A 22,394-nucleotide genomic window follows, 5' to 3' on the forward strand; every position below is an offset into this window, starting at 1 on the left:
CTGGTTAGCCCACACAGCGTCATGTATCAAACCTGTTTTACGTTTGTTACGGTCTGTAAGACCTCCCCATGAGCTGATGACCACAGGATGAAAGGGCCATGCTCATTTTGCTTCCCTGAACAGAGGTGTAATTACTTTTTCTGCCAACTGTTGTAAATTAATCTCCTGTGTTTTTTGACAAAAGCCGGTAATATTGAAGAGCTTTGAAATTATGAGACAGCTAAGGTTCCTCTTGAGATTCTTTTTCACTGGGCAGTTGGATATTAAATATGAGTACTGTTTTTAGAAAGTAAAGCTTTTCAGCTGAATTATAACAAAGATTGCTGTTGCATACTAACATGGAAAACTGGAATCTTTACCATATTCATTTTTCACTAATTTTGCTACTTAAGTAAAAAGGGGGATTCTAACTTTTTATCACACAGAAGTTTGATATTTTCCTTTTTTGCTTTTGGTTGGTGACTAATGCTGTTTATAATTTTCTAAATGCCAATAATACTCCAGTACTACACCCCAGAGAGATAGCAGGTTAGATTTCGCGTCAGGGGAGGGAAATGGATTCTGGGATTGTTTCTGCGTCCCGAACCCATCCCCAGAGGAAACAGAATTGACCCACAGTTTTCCTGGGGTGACCCCTTAATTGATGTGTAAATGGGCATGGTGGCCAGTTAGTGGCCACAGGGGCCAGATCAGAGATGGACAACGGAAGTGTGGGCCCAATTTAAGTTGCCCATGGCAGCCATGCTGAAAGAGCACAGAAGATTGCCATTGATCGTTGGGATGTATTGCTGTTATCCGTCATGTCTCCAGAGAGCTATAGAAGTCTGGAACATGGGGCAGGGCAGTGGAAGGGCATGACAGTTCTTGTGGAGTTTCACTTAGGCTTGAAGCCCTATTCTGGATGTAACAGGAATGAGTGACAATGTCAGTTGAATATGTTGAAACAAAAATTTTATTGAATATTGAATAATAATAATTATAATATAATAATTATAGATGATGATACAAGAAGGAAAGGACTTTATTGAAAGGAGAAAGCATTTCGTGTATATATATTAGAAAAGAAAGACATTTTTTTTAAAGCACAAACAATAACCCCAAATTAGGCTGTTGCACGACAGGATCCTAAATTGGTAAAATTCCTCCTTGGTACGTGCATTACCAAGTTTCCAAATAACCTTACCTTGGGGTGGACTCTTCAGTGAGTCACTCCTTCAATATCCTTTCCTCTGTAGCTTTCAGTTGTTGACTAATCCACTCCAGCTGCAGCCACAAATCCTGGAAGCAGTGTCCCTTCAAGCCAAATTTTTGGCTCCATTCCAGTCTTTCAAGACCTTGTTCAGACTTTCCCAAAATATAGGTTTGAACAACCATGAGTCTTTATCAACCTTTCCAACAGACTTCATAAAGTCTGCAGACTTCACAGAACTCAAGCTGTTTACACATCCCTGATGGGGGGGTCTCATATATATATTGTACATCAGTCAAATTCCATTTTGTTGACCACCTCAAATGTAAGGCAATTCGTTGTCTTGGCTTGTAGTTCAAGAGTCATCAGGGTCAACATAGGAAGAACAGTTCCTCTTTTTAAACAATGGAAAAGCAACTTAGTGCAAATCTGGGACAATTCTGCCCAAAGTGTGGTAGCCGGAATAAAAAAAGTTGTTTTATCCACCGGCCACAATGGCGGGTTTTCATGCCGTATCCCGGTGCGCCCCACCTCATTAATAATGCATTCACAGGAAACACTCTGGATCACTGGTGGGCAGGCTCGGATTTTCCTGCCATGCCATGACCTCAGCACTTCCTCGCTCCAGGCACCATATTTACAACGCACCAGAGCACAACCTACTTCATGACTGCAGACCAGGACTTCTCCAGGCAGATGGCCCCGAAAGCAAAGAAGACGGCAGCCCCCGTGTTTAGTGGCGCCTCTCTGGGCTGCCTGCTGGATGCAGTGGAAGCCTGCCGTGATGGCCTCTACCCCCGAGCCAGCTGCAGGAGGTCCACGAGAGTCACCAACCTGGCCTGGGAGGCAGTGGCAGCAGTGGTCAGCGCCATCGGAGCACAGAGGAGGCCAGTGATTCAGTGCAGGAAGAGGATGAATGCTCTCATCCATTCCACTAGGGTATGTCAACCACCTGATCACTCTCAACTCATACACTCCCAAACCCATCACACATCCACAGGGATCTCACTTCTCAAGGGACAACACCACTAACTCACACACACCTTCACATCTCTATCAGGCTGATATCCTCTGGAGTTCACGTCCTCATCCTGTCCATGGCTCTGCTCACCGAACAAACATTTCATGACCGGGACTGAAGAGACCCACATTAGGCCACTCACTCACTTTGAGGAGCGTGTCATTGCGCTGACTGGTGACGTGAGCCATGCCTATGGCGATGGTGAAATTGGTGGCAAACATCCTCGTGAGAACCCTGCATCACATCATCCCTCTCTCAATGCAACTGTGAGTGCTCTCTCTCCTGTTTTTGACTCTACTGTCATGCACTAATTATATCTATTTGGCTCACAGGGAGCTCTGCCCTCAGCCCGCCAGCCCCTCAGCTCCATCCAGGTCCTCACCTCCAGCGAAGAGGACACCTCCTCCATTAAAGAGCTGGAAATAAGCAGCCTGGAAGACCCATCATAATGCTTACCCACACCCTCCACCAGGGCAGAGATACATACCTTGGTTGGACCTAGATCTAGAACAGGCTAGGTTCAAAGGTCTGGTGGTCACTGCACGGATGTGTGTCCACAGCAGGAGCGGGCAGGTTCAGCTGAGCTCCCCAGCACTGAGAGGACTGCTGGGGGAAAAGGCACCTGTGAGGTCCGAGTCAGATGATGAGCCTCTGGATTCGGCCTTCCAACTCATCGTGGAGAGTCAGCAGAAGGCGGGGAAACATCACACTGAGCTGTTAGAAACCCTCAGCAGCTGGCACGCAAGTCGGAGGGTGGCCTTCAGCTAATATACTTCATAGCGGTATATTATTTTCCTTCCTACATAGTGCTTTTAATTGAGAGGGATTTTTTTTGGCCTCCTTCCCAGCCCAGGGAGCTGAGACCAATTGTAATATTCCTGATCTCCCTCAGCTGAGACCAGCTAGCTGAACAGAAATTAGGCTTAATGACTTAGCTCGTACTGCTAAATAATTAGATATCCTTTATTATCAGAAATATTTTGGTCTATTATGAACACCTAGGGCAGAATTTTGCCCTTGATGGGCGGGCGGGCCCCACCGGCTCGGCGGCGGGCAGGCAGCTGATCGTGGCCGCCGAAATGGGCCCCACCGCCATTTTAAGTCGGCGGACCAATTAAGGCCAGCCCAGTGGGCCGCCCGACGGGAAGCGCTATGCACTTCCTGTGCGGGGGGGGAGGGATTCCCCAACTGTCAGAGTGCGCTCTTTCGTGCATACGCGCGAAAAAGTGCACTGCTCCCTGAGACTAAGTGCTGCCTCAGGAAGATCACTGACAGTGTTTCAAACTTCAAAAATAGAATAATAAAAAAATTATTAACATGTCCCCCTCATGTGACAATGTCACACGAGATGGGACATGTTAATAAATATCACAAAAACTTTATTAAACTTTTTAAAAACAGACATGAAACCTCATCCCACCAGTGGATAAGGTTTCATGTTTTTTCAGAATCCCTCTGGGGCTCCTGGCCTGCCCACCAGCCTTAAGGTTGGACGGGCAGGACCATTAATTGGCTTAATGATCCTGTCAATGGCTTCAATTGGCCATTGACAGAGCGGACAGCTGATTGCGCTGTGCCCCGCCTTCCTCAATATTTAAATAGGGTGCGTCATTTTCGCGTTGGTGAGCGGGCCCCGCCCCTAACTTGCCGACGGAAAAATTCTGCCCCGAGTATGCAGATAATACAAAATTAACACACATGGGAGTTCAGGTGAACATATTAAGATTTTGTAGAAACAGTATTTATTGCTAAATATATATCTGTAATTACTAACTTAGATAAAATATAATTACTCTAATTTGACAAATTCAAAATAAACTTAAACAATAAAGGAATATAAAATAAATAAACAAATGTCATGGAACTATACCATTCAAACAATTCAGAATTGAGATACTTCAGTGCTGTATTTTGCACAAACAATTGTAAATTACATTAGCCTAGAAAATCTTAGGGAATGTAAACTTGGTAATTATACCAGATCACACCCACAGTGGAACTCTGCCACTGACCCTGCTGAAGTTCACAGGGTCAAGGGAGGAGCTTTCTTACAGGTCTTTGGCAGCATGCATTGCATCTTTGCTTTCACTTGTGGAACACCTCTAAAATATCCACCAGCTTCCTCCTAGGAGAAGAGTTTGAGTGAACATGCCCCTACAAAGGTGGCTGCTTTAAATCACCCCTTCCCTCTCCACTAAAAAATGGTTTTTCACCAGATCTTTCGGGTTTCAAGTCCTAACCCAGCATGTATGCTCAGGCGTGACACTCTCTCCAATCAGGAAATATGCCTGGTGAGACCAGGTACACTTACACTTATACTCGAAAAATGGATTGTCACTTACAGAATCTGTTCCTGGGCCCCCTTATGAGGCCATTCTAAGAACATTGGCACAAGCTTGAGATCTACCATATTGAAATTTTGGGCAAGTTTTTTGCTATTGTAATGAATGGTTGCTGAAACATTAAATCAGCTTTATATATTTTTCAGTAACTAACCACAAATGTACAATGAAGCAGAAAATGTTTTAACATAATTCCAGCATATTCATTTCTTTTACTTTGTAGCATCAGCATGAAATGATCCTTACAAAAAAATTACTAATTCATAATGGTAGTGACTTAACTATATATTAGGGATCTTTTCTTAATTCAGGTCCTGCACATTATTAAATATTTAGATCGAATTGCTACTTGATTGACTTAATTATCTAAAGGTGCTTCTTCAAGCAAACCAATTCAATAAAGAGTGAACAGGCAATGTTTATTGCTCATATCTCCATACAACAGTTATACTGTTCAATTTCACATTTATTAAGCTATGCTTGAGAGCAGCTGGTATTCCCTCGCCCTCTGCCTATCATTGAAGTGGAGTAGGCTTAGACTACTGCCATTTGTGTTTTTCAGATAATAAATCCAAGAATAAGATAAAAACTGATTTAAGAAAAAAGATGTTTTATTCTTATTGGGTATGCTTTGCAGCAGGTGCTAAGTGGAAATTCCAGTTATGACTTAGCAAGGATACATTTTCTGATGAAAATATAAACTTGCTTTTGTACTATTTTGGCAATATGTTTATGTTGCTTAGAAGTTTGTATAGAAACAAAACAAAACTAGATCTACAACAAGTATATGCAGAATATAATAAAAGGATATTTATAGAAAGTGCTTGCATTATATAGCACTTTATTGCATTTACAGGACATCTCAAAGTGCTTCATATCAAATTAATTACTTTTGTTATGATCCCAGCTGATGGTAATGCTGGACAAGTCAGATCCCAGATTGAAACCTGGCCTGATTGACCCTAACTTTTATTTTTTTGTTTAGAAACTGTGGAGGGGCAGGTACTGAACACATTCACAGGGGCCCACTAGTATACTTTTAACAAAAGAACAAAACATTTATTCAACAAGCAAAGATTAACTCCATTCTACTACTCCTTCACCCCAACTATACCTTTACAATATATACAAATTCATAAAGTTGACACAAGTTACAAAATCTATCTTATACTCTAATGTTCACATTAACTAACTATACAGTCCATGCAAACTAATAGGCGAAGTCCAAAACCAAGTTTCTATGGATTGTTCATCAAGCCCCCGCCACCCGACATTGTCAGACCGTGAGCCAATCAGTCTCGCTGAAACCCTATCTTTCTCACGAAGGCTTCCAATCTCCACGTTCAAAGAACTTGCCTTGGAATTCTCTCCGAAATGATGCTTTCACTCAGATGTCTTTAGCCAGGATCCACTTCCAAGGCTTCAGGCTTTCCTTCCGATGTTCCTTCCTCGGATCTCTTTGTGCATTCAAATTTCACCTTCCGCATGCACCATCTCAGATATTCAGCTGTGCCAAGCAGAACACCGCTGCTCCAAAGGCCTGTAACAAGGAGTCACCAAGCTTCGGCTATCTCTTTGGATCTTCTGGCTTCTCTCAAGCCCACTTTGCTTTAGGTCTACTCCTTGCAGCTCTGTCTCATTAATTTGGAAGCCTATCTTCTGCTCCTTGCATTCAATTCCACTTAACAGTGTCTATTTCAGATTCCTGTTCTTGTCCATTGACTTGACAGTCTTCCTGGGACCACTTTCATTCCCACTCCCTGGTTTTGGGACTTACTTCCTTTTCTTTGGGACCTGCTCCCTGCAGCTCCCATCCTGCATCTTCTGGTGCTTTCTGTGGAATGGCGCTCCTCTGTGGAGATGCAGAAGGTCACCTAACCCTCTTCACAGTTTTGCTTTCTTCCACTTCTCTCCCTTCTGCGCAGGCGCGTTTGGCAGGCTTCCTGGCTAAAGGTATAAAAGAAATAAACTGTGCATGTGCACAGGGCCGTTTACCGGCCTGAAGATGTGAAGATCAACCAACTGCGCATGTGCGGCCATTCTCCGGCCAATGCATGCAGAGAGAACTTGAAAACTTAAAAAAAACGTACTGTGCATGTGCGGCCCTTTTCTGGTAGCGTATGCACAGAAACCCCAAAGATGAAAAGATCTGCGCATATGCAGAAGTTCCAAGGCCCACTGGGAACTGTAGTTCCTGAACTTCAAAGCCCAATCTCCAGATAAAAGATAAGGTTTTTTTTTCCTTTTTGGGTTCATCACACTTTTGAAACATAGGAGCTAATTTTCGGCTTTGTTGGATGGTGAGTGGAGCAGGCATGTCAGTCACCCATTACCATTGGTGAGAGGCAAACTCTTATATTTTTGAGCAACTCCTTGATCGGAGGGACCAGGAAATCCAGCAGCTGCACTGCGGACCTCAGTTGGTTCAGGATATCTAAGGCCATGAGGAAACAATCTTGGGCGATGACTGCAGAGAATTGGGCATTTCAGGAGTCGATTTTTGTATGGCAAGAAGGAGCATCTTAGGTGCACAAAAATCATTTTAACTTATCTGGAGCATTCTGCAGTGGTTCCTTTAAATCACTCAAGTAGTCACTCAAGCTGGCTAAGTCACTCAACTTGAGTACCAATAAGTAGAGGATATGCAAACACAAACTCCACCCATTGGAGCCTATTGACATTATAGGGCCCTGATTTTCATAGGCTAATGAGGTGCCCAGATGTTTTTGTGGTGTTCTGGCTAAATCAAGGCACCTAGCAACATGTTGTTGAACCAGGTGTTGGTGAGAGTAGAGCACTAAAGTGCTGCACGCGATTTTCAGTGCAGTATCGTACCGTTGCTATCCTAGTGATAAGACTAAAAATGATGCCATAATTACAATTATCTAGGTAAGTTTTGCACACACTGACATTCCAGAAACAGCAAATCAGATAAGTGACAACATAGAGGGAAGAATATTGACCAGGATATCCAGCATTGTTTATGTCCATTGCGTAGGTGACTTTTCAGCATTTAGGTAAAAAACATCTCTAGGGCAAAGTGCAAAAAAGAAAATCAGGCAAGGAAAGTCACTTGCCTATAATGGAGTCTACCAGTTTTCTATCCACTTTCATTGAAAATGAAAATTATGCTGGTTTTATTGTGGGCAGGCAGTCCGCTTGGTTTACATTGCCATTTTACACTCTGCCTGTGTGATACTTTATACTTGGCCTCTAAAGAAGAAATCTGTCCCAATATGTCAAATGCTCTGCCTATAGAAGCAATGACAAAACTGTTCCATCCGTTACAAGAAATCATACTGCAGTAATGTAACTGGACTAGCAATTCAAAGACTCGGACAAATGCTCTGGAGACATGAGTTCAAATCCCACCATGGCAGCTAGAGGAATATAAATTCAATTAATTAATAAATCTGAATAAAATGTTAGTCTCATTATTAATGTTTATAAAATCACTCGTCATAAAAACCCATCTGTTCACTGATGTCCCCTTCGAGAGAAGAAATTGCCCAAGCTTACCCGACCTGGCCTACATGCAACTCCAGACCTTCAGCAATATTATTGATTCTTAACTGCCCTCTGAAATGACCTAGCTAGCTAATCAGTTGTATCAAACTGCTATAACAGTACTACGGGTGTACTTACATCACATAGACTGCAGCTCATCACCACCTTCTTAAGGGCAATTAGGGATGGACAATAAATACTGGCCTTGGCCAGTGATGCTTGCATCAAAAATGAAAACATCCACAATTGGCTGATAGCAGTCAGTGCCCTTAAACTCTCTGCCTCCATATCTTTCCAAATGTGGTGCACTGTTATCCCATGGACAGAGTGCTTTGGGTGGCAAACAGAGCCACCTTCCTTCCTGTCACTTCTGAATCACTATGTCCAATTTGCATGTCATCAGTTAGGAGGTTTGCATTGCATACTCCATTTTAGGAATAATTTTAACCTCACCCATCTGACAGGATCTGATCACCTGCCTATTTTACACCCTGGCCGATTTTACTGTCCATTGAAAGCAATAAAAAGTAAAGTGGGACAGGGTGCAAAAGTGAGCAAATCTCATCGTAAAACCACATACTTTTTTGGGTCGCCTTTGGCCCTGACTCCTCTTCGCGCTGGGTTGGCCTGATGAGAAAAGCAAAATAGTTTTGCAGTGCAACGTTATAGTGAAATAATAGTTGGGTCCTAATGTCATCATTAGAGCCTGATAAGAATTACCCAAATGACAGTGGGTGTCCCTCTTATTTACTCAGAAGAACAGGTTGAAGTAGGAACCTTTGAGAAGGAAGTGGTACCTCAGCAGGTAAGTCTCAAGGGCAACTGCTCATTTGCCAGGTGGATTGTGTTAAAATTGTTGAAATATTAAAATTATTCAGCAAATGTTTGTCAGTATAAATAAAATACACTGGATCTTTTCTATTCAATATAAAATAGGATCATTTAAACATTCTTTTTAATAATGATAATTGCAAGTGCAGATGCCAATTTATTTCTCATTATGTCACATACGGCTAACGAGCACAGCTGGTCTTAAAAATCCCTTTTCTTGCACGTTATTATTAAATTTGTTTGGTAGTCTTAACTTCCAAGGATAATGAACCCAAAAATCTGCAGCGCTTCCACCACTCTCCTCTTATAAGTAGAGCAGAAGTACCAGGAATAGGGCAAAACTCAAATATTGTCCTCTGATTCAGAGCAGGAGCGCAGGGTTCATGGGCCATCTGAAATTGTGTCTACCTGGAAGTCCAGGCCTGGATTGTAACCTAGATCCCTAAGGATCTTCAAATTCTGGAGCAAAAGGGTCTGGAGTAGAGCGTCCAGTTTTCATGAGGGAGGAAAAGCGCTGGCATCATGTCACGGAGGCTGCCCAAAGTGGCAACATTTTTGCCTTCCTTTAGAAAGGCAGATTTCCAGGATGTGAAAGTTCCAAGTTATTTATGAAAGCTACCAGTCCTTGACTAATAAACATTAGGTGACTGAGGTTACTAACGTAAATTAGGTCGCTGTATAATTTGTTCTTAAAAACAATTTGCCATTGGATACTGCGAAAGGAAAGTCACTTTCATTTCTAAGATGCATTAGTTTCATTCTAAGATGCACTAGTGGAAATGTTGGTCGCAGTGAAGATGGAATTAGCTCTTCTCATCAACTAATCCTGTGTGCATGTAATTTACATTACATTTCATTATACTTTAAATCTCAATCTATATCTTGGTTAACAGATCCTAATGGTCCTTTGTGAATTAATCCAAGGGAAGATCTCATTGAGACAAATGTACACACAGTTGTGTACAGTTAGGCAGCACAGTTTATAAGCAAGATTGTGCTGGGTCAAAATCCTGGAACTCCCTCCCTAAGAGCACTGTGAGTGTGCCTATACCATATGGATTGCAGCAGTTCAAGAAGGCAGTTTACCACCACCTTTTCAAAGGCAATTAGGGATGGGCAATAAATGCTGGCCTAGCCAGCGATGCCCACATCCCGTAAATGAATTAAAAAAGAGCAGAGTGGAATGAGTCAACAGGAAAGGGGACCACATATTTTGGCACTTTTTTAGTTACAGGCTTAGCCTTTGCACTATTTGGACTGTAATATGTTCCACATATATTTTATGAAGAGGGTCTAAATTATGTCATAGGGAAGGTGTGAACCTCCTTGAATCTCATTGTTAGCAGGGAGAAGTGCCTAAATTTAAATACGGACGATACTCCCTGTCCACTGGCAGCAGGCTAAGGAAACAAATTTTGGGTCCTGGTAGGAAGGAATAATGATTAAAACTAGTTATGGGTTATTTTATCATTCGGGGTTTCTGTCCAGGAAGGAATAGGTTGTAGATGGGAGCATGACTAGAACATACTGTATAGAATTGTGTATTTTATTTAAGGCAGCCCATCTGGTACATGCATGGAGTTTATGCAGTGTGATGCTTAATTGTTTCATCATGGAGGCAGATATGCAGTAAAAACTAGCTTTTAGAGCTGCTGCAGGCTCTAGACAGCCAGTTGGTTTCTTCTGAATCCTGAGGGGTATAGTGAAGCTCTAAAATAAATAATACCTTGAGGAAGTGGAATTACCTGAATCCAAAATGAGATTAGAACATTAAAAACATTTCCTTGTTTCCATTTTTTAGATATCTATAACATACTGCATAACATTTTTTTTGGATCTTTGGATTCTTTTTCACACGGCAGTATCAAGCCTGGTGACATCCGTGGGTATGGTAACCTATTGTTTTTGTTACTGGACTCGTAAACTGGAGATATGAGTTCAAATCCTACCAAGGCAGCTGAAAAATTTAATAAATCTGAAATTAAAAGATGGTATCACTAATGGTATCCAGGAAACTACATAATTGTTGTAAAAACCCATCTGGTTCATTCATATCCTTTATCCTTACCTGGCCTGGCCTGCATGTGACTCCAGACTCACAGCAGAGTGTTTGACTCTTAACTGTCTTCTGAAATGGCCTCGCAAGCCACTTCAGAAACGCTGAGCTTGAATGATGCCCACATCCCGTGAATGAATTTAAAAAAAAACAAAATCCATACTTGATTGTGAGAATCCAGAATTGATAACTGGGAAATAAATGAACCAATCGTTATGCAATATGCCATTTTATTTCCTAATCTCTCATGTGTGTTAGTAACTTGTTTACCCAAAATACAGGAACTAGATTTTGTCGAAGAAAATAAAAGTCTGACAAAAGCTTTCTTTTTCAGGGGGATGTTTTACATCAGCATCAGGAATTTACACCGGAAGCAATTCACTTACAAATTCTACAGGCTTTAATAGTTCACATCAGGTATTGCACCTTCTTATTTTATATTTTAGTACAAACAATATTGCAAGGCTAAATTAATTCAATGCCAAATCATTACCTACAAAGCTGGAAGAAATAAATAACAGAATAAATCCAACAATTCTACTGTTATATATCAAACCACATTATTTTGGTAATTCCTTGCCATTTTATGGGAATATTATCATTAGTAATTAGCAATGCATTTACATCTTTCCTTATTTAAGGAAGGATGTAAATGCATTGGAAATAGTTCAGAGCAGGTTTACTAGACTAATACCTGGAATGGGTGGGTTGTCTTATGAGGAAAGGTTGGACAGACGAGGTTTGTATCTGCTGGAGTTTAGAAGAGTAAGAGGCAACTTGATTGAAATATATAAGATTCTGAGGGGACTTAACATGGTGGATGTGGAGAGGATGTTCCCTCTTGTGGGAGAATCTAGAACTAGGGCTCACTGTTTAAAAATAAAAGGTCACCCACTTAAGACTGAGATGAGGAGAAATTATTTTCTCCAGAGGAATGCGAGTCTTTGAAGCCCTCTCCCTCAAAAGGCTGTGGAAGCAGAGTCTTGGAATATTTTTAAGGCAGAGGTAGATAGATTTTTGATAAGCAAGGGGGTGAAAGGTCATCAGAGGTAGGTGGGAATGTGGAGTTGAAGTTACAGTCAGATCAGTCTTGATCTTATTGAATGGTGGAGCAGGCTCAAGGGGCAGAGTGACCTACTCCTGCTCCTAATTCGTATGTTAATATATCTCTCTAAATTACATTAAAATTAAACAGAAATAGCAATCTGATAGGATTGATTTTAATTGGTACATTATTGGAGAAATAAGACAGTAAATATAGCGCCTGCCATTTTGAAAAAGGCCTATAGAAGGAATCACCAGAATCCCGTGACGTACTCTGGACCCCCAATTGTCATTTTAGGAGAGAATTAATTGGAGCTTGTACTCTGATTAATTCCACAGGCAATAGTGGAGAAGATTCCCAGCAACAATAAGTTTGAAATTATTTTCCTGGGGTCCACAGGCGGGATGAGGTTTCCAAAAGCAAATAAAAATAAAGCAAAAACTTTAATTTTTCATTAATAGCATGTCCCTGCTCACGTGATAGAGTCACATGAGGGGACATGTTTTATTACATTTTTAATTTTTTTTAATATATCTTTTCATCACCCTGATGACATTTTCTAACATTTCTAACATTTTCCCAATCCCAATGGTATTGATTTGGAGTCCTCTTGAAGTTTCAATGAGGAAAAATTGATTCTCATTATACCCATTTTCTGTGCAGGAAACCAGAACCAAAAGGACCAATTTCGCTCTACTCCCCAGTGATGCCTGAAATATGTCCAACCCAACATTGGCCTCAGATGATATTCAGGCATCCTGGGTGCCTGCCTTAAACATATGATACTTGCACAAGTTAATAAGGGGCTTAATGTCTGGTTATAAACCTCTTACAGAAATTGAAAGTGATCATTAATGAACGGGTATGTTTAAAAAAAAAAATTATCCATATATGGACATGAGGAGCAACCCAGCTCCATAGCAATACTGAGGGCTACTGCCAGGCATTCTCCCCCTTCCTCCTCCCACAATCTGCCTGAGAACTGCTAACAGTGAGGCAATTGGCCCACATTGGAAATCTTCAAACCGAGAAACTGCCAAAGAAGAAAGAAAGGCACCTGGACCTCACCAGTAATATTGAAATGAGGCCCAAGGCTAAAATGTAGGTAAACCTCAATCCTCCATCTTCTGGCATGTGCTATGATTGCACCGGAATTGAACCAGCCATTCTGCACCCTAAAACAGACCTAAATGATTTTCTTTTCTTTTGCCCAGTGGATTATTCTAGCAAGTATCTGAGGCATTCAGACCAGAAAAATCTGTTACAATTCCTGAACTTGCTGTGTAATTGATCTCCTCAAAAAGGGCAGCAATGGGGGCTCTGCAAATGGCCTCAATCAACCTAGGTAAGGGAGGAGAAATGTTGTATGGTTCCACTCCTGATTATTATCTTCTCTTTAAGGAGGCACCCATAGTTGAGTGAGGATAGGATTGTGCTTGGATGTATTGGTCCCTATGAAATAGCTCTCTAGTATTTACAGCCAAGGTTCATACATGAATAATGGCCAAATGGGAAAGTTAGAGGAGAGCAAGGAATTTTAAAAAAAAGTATTGTTGCTTAATTTTAGGGAGTAACTGTGTAATGTGATGTACAAAACGTTGTGGAGCAGGAGGATTCCAGTTTTACTCCCTAACCTATGCGGAGTTAGCTGATCTCAGCCAGGGCAGTGATGAGCCAGGATAATTGCCCACATTGTCCCTAAACTTTGAAGAGAGAATATCATCCAAGGTGTCTACACTTGAACACTATTTAATAACTCTTGCTACATATGTGCCGCAATGTCCTTCGGTGTGTGATCGTTGGGTGAGAACAAGATCAGGCTCAGATGTGAAGATTCAACACTTGCTTTGGGTGTATAACCATATCTATCCAGTTGTAGCCAGAGAAGCACCTTTATTGGCCTCTCTTCCCACTCCTGCACAGTTGCCTCTGGAGACTCCCAGAGGTCTACCCTAGGCTCTGTCCTATTTCTCATCTACATGTTGCCCATTGCGACATCATCTGAAACCACAACATCAGGGGCAGGATTTTCCCCCCGTTGGGGGGAAGTTGATGTGCGGGCGCGCAGAGGCCATTTTACGTGGGCGGGCCAATTAAGGCCCACCCAATGTGACGTCCGCATGGACAGGGAGTGCAGGCGGCAGGGGTGGGGGAGTCCCGAGAGTGTGCTCTTTCGTGCATGCGCACAAAAGAGCGCACTCATCTCCCTGAGACTAAGTGTTGCCTCAGGGAGATCGTCTCTACTGTACAAATTATTAAAAATAGAGAAAAAAAAATCCCTGACATGTCCCCTCATGTGACACTGTCCATAACTTCTTAAAAAAACTTTTAATTAAATTTTTTAAAACTTACATGCAACCTCATCCCGCCCATGGAGGTTTCATGCTTTTTCTAATGCCCGCCAAGGCTCCCAGCCTGCCCGCCAACCTTAAGGTTGGACGGGCAGGTCCATTAATTACTTTAATGACTCTGTCAATGGCCTCATTTGGCCGTTGACAGGTCGGCGGGCGCACAGCGGATTTTGCTGAAAATTTAAATGGGACGCGGTGACGTCGGGAGTTCCGCCTGGTGTCACCGCGCTTCATTTTACGCATCGGTGAGTGGCCCCCCCCTCCAACGGGAAAATCCTGCCCCAGACTCCATATGTACAATAATGACATTCAGCTCTACCTCGCTGCCATTACACTTGACCCTCCACAGTCTTTAATGTCAGACTGTTTGTCTGACATCCAATACTGGATGAGCAGATATTTCCTCCAATTAAATATTGAGAAGACCAAAGCCATTCTCCCCACCTCAAACTCCATTCCCTCGCTCCCAGCTCCATCTCTCTCCCTGGCAACTGTCTGAAACTGAGGCCAGACTGTTCACAAACTTGGTGTCATGCTTGACCCTGAGATGTGCTCCTAATCACATGTCTGCGCCTGCTCCCATCTCCATATCATCGCCCGACACCATTCCTGACTCAGTTCATACGCTGCTGAAACCCTCATCCATGGCCAGAATTTTTTCAGATGGCGAGTTTCCGGCCCCACCACCCAGAGAGTTAGCAGGGAGCACATTCTGCCAACATTGGCTGCCCCACAGCCAGCCAATGCTCCAAGAAGCATCAATTGGCTGGAGACAGGACTTTCTGTCCCCCACTCGGAAGGAAGTACTGGCTCAGAGAGCAACCGGCCAATCTGATTGGCCGGCAGCTCTGTAGTCCCAATAACGGCAGAAGCAGTTGAGCAACACTGCCATTACAAGCAGTCCCCGGAGTCCAGGACCAGATAAGTGCTAGGGTGGGGGGCCTCAGGGTGAGGAGGGGAGGTGAGGCTCAGATGAGTGGGCAGAGTGGGATGGGGGTGGGAAGGAGCACCCATGGGGAGGATCCTTGTTGGGGGGCACCCAATGTTGAAAGGAGGCTGCTGAAGGAGGCCCTTCTCACCAAAGGCCTGAGCAGGGTGTCATTCTGGGCTTCGCCCTGTTCCTGAACTCCTCTGGCCTGCCTGAGGCTAAGTGGGGAATGGCCCTTAAATGGTCATTAATTGCCCACTTATGGGCCTCAGTTGGAGAGAGGTGGGCTGGCTGGCTGGCCTAGGCCTCACCCATCCCACCATAAAATTGTAGAGAGCTCATGGCAGGCAGGACGGTGGTGGGAACGCCACCTGGAAAATTTTACGGGCTCCCCCACACCTGCAAACCTGCCGATGGGGGACTGTAAAATTCTGCCCATGTTTTTTTTACCTATAGACTTGACATTTCAAATGGTCTCCTAGCTGGCCTTCCAGCTGCGACTCTCCATAAATGTGAGCTCATCCAAAACTTTTCTGCCTGTGGCCTAACTGACACCAAATCCTGTTCATCCATCTTCCCTGTCCCCGCTTACCTACATTCACTCTGGTTTGGCAATTTCTCGATTTTTAAAATTTTCATCCTTGTTTTCAAATCTCACCATGTTCTTTCCCCTCCCTATCTCTACACTTTCTCTTGACTCACAGCCCTCCAAGATATCCTCCAATTCTGGCCCTTGACACATCCCCTATTTTATTCCTCCATCGTTGGCAGCTCTTCCTTCACCTGCCTGGGCTCCAACCTCTGGAACACCATCCCAAAACCTCTCTGACTTTCTACCTTTCCTGCTTTAAAACGATTCATTTTGGGAGGAAGAATACAGATAGACAATATAAAATAAAAGATACAATTCTAAAGGTGACGCAGGAGCAGAGGGACCTGGGTGTATATGTGCATAAGTCATTGAAGGTAGCTGGACAGTGTGGTTATTAAAACATACAGCATCCTAGGCTTTATTATTAGGGGTATAGAGTATAAAAGCATGGAAGATATGTTAAATTGGTATAAAACATTAGTTCAGCCTCAGTTAGAGTATTGCATCTAGTTCTGGGTTCCACACTTTAGGCAAGATGTGAAGGCATTAGAGAGAAAAGATTCAGCAGAATAGTTTCAGAGATGAGGAAATTCAGTTACGTAGATAGATTGGAGAAGCTGGGACTGTTTCCCTTGGAGGAGAGAAAGTTGAAAGGGGTTTTGATAGAGGTATTAAAAATCATGAGGGGTCTGGAGAAAGTGGATAGGGAAAAACTATTCCTGCTCTCCTGGGTGATTTTAGAGTAATAGAAGAGCTTGTGGTGGCAAGAGAAGAATGACAGAACCCAAGGTAATTTAGGCCATGTTTAATTGTGGATAGCTAGATTGTACACTTGCCAAACATGTTTCAGTTTATGGTCAATGGTATTGAGGCTGTGGGAGGCTATTATACTGAAGAAGTGGAAGAGATGGAAAGCCATTTGTTTCTAATCCAAACAATTGGATTATTTGTACTGGTGGAAGGATCAAGAATGAGAGGGCACAGATTTAAGGGAATTGGAAGAAGCAATGGATTCACAAGGAAAAACTTTTCCATGCAGCAAGTGGTTAAGGCCTGAAACGCGCTGCCAGAGTGTGCGTTGGAGGCAGGTTCAATCGAGGCATTCGCGAGGGAATTGGATTATTACCTGAAAAGGAAGAATGTTCAGGGTTACAGGGAGAATGTGCGGAATGGCACTAGGTGGATTACTCGTTTGGAGAGTTGGCGCAGACGCGACAGGCCAAGTGGCCTCCTTCTGTACTGTAACAACTCTATGATTCTGTGAAATGCTCCTTAAACCCTAACTCTTTGACTAATGTTTTGTCAACTGTCTCAATGCCCCCTTATGTGCTTCGATGTCAAATTTGTTTGATAATACTCCTGAGAAGCACTTTGAGACTTTTACCATGTTAAAGGCACTATACAAAAGCAAGCCGTTTTTGTCTAATCTCCTATGTAAAGAATAATCACTCTCCAGAACAGAAGGGAAGAAAATTGGAGTCAAATATCTGCACAAAAGTCAAATTACAGTACTTTGGGCAGCCATAGGTATTTCAGTTGCCAAAACGCAAAAGTTACTTAAGTAACGGCACAAAAAATTAGTTTTTGAGCAAGCTGTTCAGTTGCTCAAATATAAGTTGGTTCTAAAGACAAAACTTCAAGTTATAACAATGCCTTTTTAAATTTAATGAAAGTATTGGTGTGAGTATATGTTTGGAAAGTTTCAGCATATGTTAAAAGAAGAACATTGTAAAAAGTCAAAAGTAAGTGTGAGCAATGATTAAGCAATGCAAACAGTAATTCCAAACTGAGTTCCTAGAAGGAGGGTAGGCCAGAAGGTAATGCAAGCTTCATAATGCAGCTTTTGACATCACAGTGCACCAAGAGTTTGGCTTTTATATGCCAATGATGTAATATTAGTGTAAGTGAAAATATATATTTAATAACTGCCATTCAATTCCCACACTTGTCAATCAGCAGAAAACTAGGAGACTACTTTGTGCATTACTTTGGTTCTGCACCCAGTACACCCTGCCCTTCTATAATTTCACCTTGATCCAAATAGTCAGTGTTACACTGGTTTGCCACTTACTGCACAAATGCCACATTGTTAGGCACAGTTAAACAACACCATAAAGCTATATATACAGCTGTTAACCTATTGAGCAACCACAATGAGAGCAAAGCTGTTAAAGGTCAATAACCATGAGGACTCATCTACCTGGTTCCAGAATGATAGGAAAAAACAGGCCTAAAAAGCAGGAGAATATTCAACCTTAGGGTTGAAAGTAAGATATTGGTCTGGATTTTTGCAGTCAATGGCAAAGGAATGGCACTGACCATTGAATAGACTGAAAATGATCCCCTTTCAGGCTTTTGAATGGAGATGTTGGCATTGTATCTGTGGTGTCTGTGGGCATGCAAAGCAACAGCAAGACTCTTCAACTGATAAGATTGAAGAATTCTCACTGAGACACGCAGACTCTAATCAGGAAGTATAACCCAGGAAATGTAAACTAGATTTAAATCGCCAATGCTCTTGGTGGATTAGAAACAAATGGCTTTCCATCTCTTCCACTTCTTCAGTATAATAGCCTCCCACGGCCTCAATACCATTGACCATAAACTGAAACATGTGTGACGAGTGTACAATCTAGCTATCCACAATTAAACATGGCCTAAATTACCTTGGGTTCTATCATTCTTCTCTTGCCACCACAAGTTCTTCTATTACTCTAAAATCACCCAGGAGAGCAGGAATAGCTCCAAACTCATCTACTCCACTAAAAACTGTTTCCTCTGACCACCTGCATCTGCACCTTCCATCCTATGCATTACTTTGGCCTGCTGTAACAAAGAACTGAAGCAGATGCATTGGAGTAAAGACTCTCCTTCAGTGCTGCACCATTCATCTTTGTGGCAGTTTTATCTCCTGGTTCTACTCCTACCTGGCAAGCCATGCATTTTTCATTTATTCCAGTGATTTCTTCTTCTTTGCCAGGTGATCATCTCTGTGCACCTTGGAAGCCATTCTTGATCCCATTCTCTTCATCAGCCGCATCCAACCCCACACCAATATGTCAACATTGGCTCAGTGTTAGCACTCTCGCCTTTTAAGTCCCAATCCAGAGATTTGGAGCCAGATTTTGAACTGCTGGCAGGATTAGGATTGGGTGCGGGCACTATTTAAAAATTTTGTTCCTGGAATTGTGCATCCCTGGATCCCGACGCCCCGGGACATTGGGATTTTCAAATGGAAGATGGAAGGCATGGAACACATCCAAGTAATGGCCCATTAAGTTCACTGAGGAGCTTGCTAACTGGCTGGGGAGTGTGAGGACAGGATTTTCAATTGTTAGCCTGGTGCACACGAGTGCACAGCTGTCAGATTCATTGCAGGGAGAACTGAAAGTTTATTTTTGAACAATGAAACATGTCAGCTCATGAGGGTTCTTGCGCCAGGTCATGCACATTACCTTTATTTGGCTGCGTGACCACTTTCCTTTGCCATAACACTGCTGACCCTCTGAGGAGCTGTCTGCTCTCTTCAGCAAGGCAGTGTCAGGCTCTGTTATGGCTGCTGTCTCCCTTTTGTCACTGGTGCACTGCGGGCAGCTCCTACTTTCTGGAGACACTCTTGCCACTAATTGGGTGTTGAGTTCTCCTTCCCAATTAGGGCTTTGGCATTTGAAAGATGGAGTGGTGGTACAGCATCAGGACCCACAAATTATCCAGGTGCCAGTTTCCAACCCCTCTTTGAAAATCTAGCCCTTGAGTGCAAAATCTAAGCTGGTACTCCAGTGCAGTGCTGAGGTAGTACTGACTGTGGGATTTGTCATCTTTTGGATGAGGCATTAAACCAACTTTTGCCCTTGCAGTTGAATGTAAAACATCCTCTTGCACCATTTCAAAAAGAGTAGGGGAAACTTGGCCAATATTTAATCCTCAATCAACAGCTCTAAAATGGATTTTCTGATCATTATCACAATGCTGTTTGTGGGACCTTGCTGTGTGCAAATTGACTGCTGTGTTTCCTACTTTTAAAAAGTAACTACACTTCAAAAATACTTCATTGGCTGTAACATATTTTGTAATGGGAAAAGTGCTTGATAAAAGGAAGTCTTTTTATCTTCTAATGCTATACAGAAGCATGGAGTTAGCTTTCACCTGAATGCTGACTTACATCCATTTCATCATCTCATCCATTGATCTCACAACTATCACCAATGTTTTCAATTGCCTATTCATTATTAATATTTGAGTAAGCTAAAATTTAAACAAGTGTAATGTCGACAAAACTGAAGTCACCCTCCTGCAAATACTGATGCTGCTGCATTTTCACCTCCAGTACTTTCTTTTCAGTGCTTAATGGTTGGGGACACTGCAGTCCTGGATTAACCTTTATTCTCCAGATCCAATTTGTTACTAAGGCCATTTTCTGTCACCTGTATAACATTGCTTGTCTCCCCTCTCTACCTTTTATCAACCATGGCTGGACTTCCTTATTATCATTATCAATGCCAACCTTCCTACCTCCATGATTCATAAACTACACATCATTAAGAATACAATAGCCTACATCCTCATCCAAGATCCACACCCCCATCAATCTGTCCACACTAAAGTCCACTGATTTCCCATGCGTCCAGTCATCAAGTGTAAGATTTTCTGGCTCACCTTGAATATCCCTATCATCTACTTTCATGACTTTTTACAATCGTGTTTCCCTAAGTGAATCCTCTGGCCCTTCAGCATTCGTTCACTTCTTATTCCCCCTTCCTCTGCTCCACCATTGCTCAGCCATTCTTTCAGTCATTTTGTTTTGCCCTCTTGAACTCCCTCCCTTGGCATCTTGCTTTGTCAAATATGTCTTTCAAAAACCTCCTTAAGATCTTTCTCTTCGAACATGCTTTGCCACCTCATGACTCCGCTCTTTTCTGCCCCCACTGAGCATTCATTCATTACCCATTGCCCTACAAAGCACGGAATATTTCTCTGCATGGAATGAACATGATGAAATTGTGTTGTTATTATTATTAATGTGTCATATACAAAATAAAATTATTGCAGTACAAAGGTAAGAATATTTAAACAGAATCTAAATATTTTTATCTTACCTTTTTCTAGGAATATTCTTATGCAGGCTTTGGCCAGGGACAATATGCACAGTATTATAACAATTCTCCATACCCTTCCCCTTATATGACAAGCAACAACAGCAGCCCAACAACTCCTTCGACCACCGCAACATACCAGCTGCAAGATATACCAACTGTCACTAGCCAAGCTGTTACAGATTCTGCTACAGGTAATAAAATCATGTATTTTTACTTGATATTGAATGTTATGGTATGAAACAAGAACGAATAGTTCAACCACTGCAGGAAGAAAATAACATACCCAAGGATTTAGATGATGTAAGTATCCGTAAGTGGAAGGAAGGATGTAACTGTGGAATTTCTTGCAGTAGGGAGTAGGAATTTAGGACAGAACTGGATCTGTTCGGTTTTTTAAAATGAGTCGAAAATTACACTGGTAGTGAAGATGGAAGGGGCGGTTGCCTACTCCAGAACCTGTTCAGTAGGAAAAATCTTCTGGCTATAACTTCGCTTTAGCTGCTTATTTTTGTGGACCATGACAACTGGATCCTCCCCTGCCATTCTAAGTTTGTCTCCAGTCATGAGAAGATTTCCTTAAACCTGATACACCTTCCAAGGCCATCAAGTCCTGAAGTGGGACTTGAACCTGGAGCTTCTGGCTCAGAGGCAGGGACCCTACCACTGCGCCACAACCCATTTGTGATCTATGGGACGGACATTATTGGGCTGAATTAGTGAAAGTGGAGCCTGATATTTCTGAGTGAAGGCTAAGGAAATGTCAACCCTGCCAGTAGAGAATGCGGACAAAGATGTGAAAAGAAGGATGCTCACTGATGCTCACAAAACTGACACATATTGGAGGCACTGTCTCAGCAGATGTACATCGGTTGGATTGCAATACTGGTGGAGTTCAATGCCATTCTCTACAGCACAATTCGAGGCGGATTTTCATTAACTTCAGGAAGCTTGACTGCAGAATCAGGATATCCAACGTGGTAGCATTGACAGTGACAGCTTTAGATAGTGGGAAATCATAGAGGTCACAGCCCATTGATCTCCTTGAATACATTCAAAGTGGCACTTTGGTGGGTTTGGAGGATTTCTGATGCTCTCACCGAGTTTTGAAAATGTTAATGCTTTCATGAAGTCTGTTCTTCCACAGATCCTGGCCCAACAGTAACCTCTTCCCAGTTCAAGTGGGATAGTTGTCCTTGTAAATACCACGTTAGTTCTTTAATTTAGTGAAATGGTTAACATGGTGTCAATCTTTAAACATTTCTGGTTAGCAAAGTTGTAGAGGACATGTCAGGCTGCTGCATACAAAAGACCCCCTGCTCCTCGACCTATCCAGACACCTGAATCTTCTTTTTAACTTGCCTATTGATTGCTTTATTCAAATTGTTTTTCTCATGTCAGGATCATTGTATCTCTTCTGCTGCATACAGGGATGGGTT

The 22,394-nt window shown here is 42.4% G+C and overlaps 1 protein-coding gene across 21 annotated transcripts in view; it reads left to right on the forward strand.

Moving 5' to 3' along the window:
* The window catches only part of eya1 (EYA transcriptional coactivator and phosphatase 1), a 245,097-nt gene that overhangs the window by 87,577 nt on the left and 135,126 nt on the right, over window positions 1–22,394 (forward strand). For all 21 annotated transcript variants that reach the window (XR_013576404.1, XM_078540328.1, XM_078540338.1 and 18 more), the window contains 2 exons: window positions 11,281–11,363; window positions 20,969–21,149. Coding sequence is in view for 20 of the 21 variants with exons in the window: in XM_078540328.1 (XP_078396454.1) it covers window positions 11,281–11,363; window positions 20,969–21,149 (264 nt within the window). In the remaining variant the exon portion in view is untranslated. The remainder of the gene's footprint in view (window positions 1–11,280; window positions 11,364–20,968; window positions 21,150–22,394) is intronic.

Source organism: Cetorhinus maximus, chromosome 4, assembly GCF_964194155.1.
Source record: "Cetorhinus maximus chromosome 4, sCetMax3.hap1.1, whole genome shotgun sequence".
NCBI lineage: Eukaryota > Metazoa > Chordata > Chondrichthyes > Lamniformes > Cetorhinidae > Cetorhinus > Cetorhinus maximus.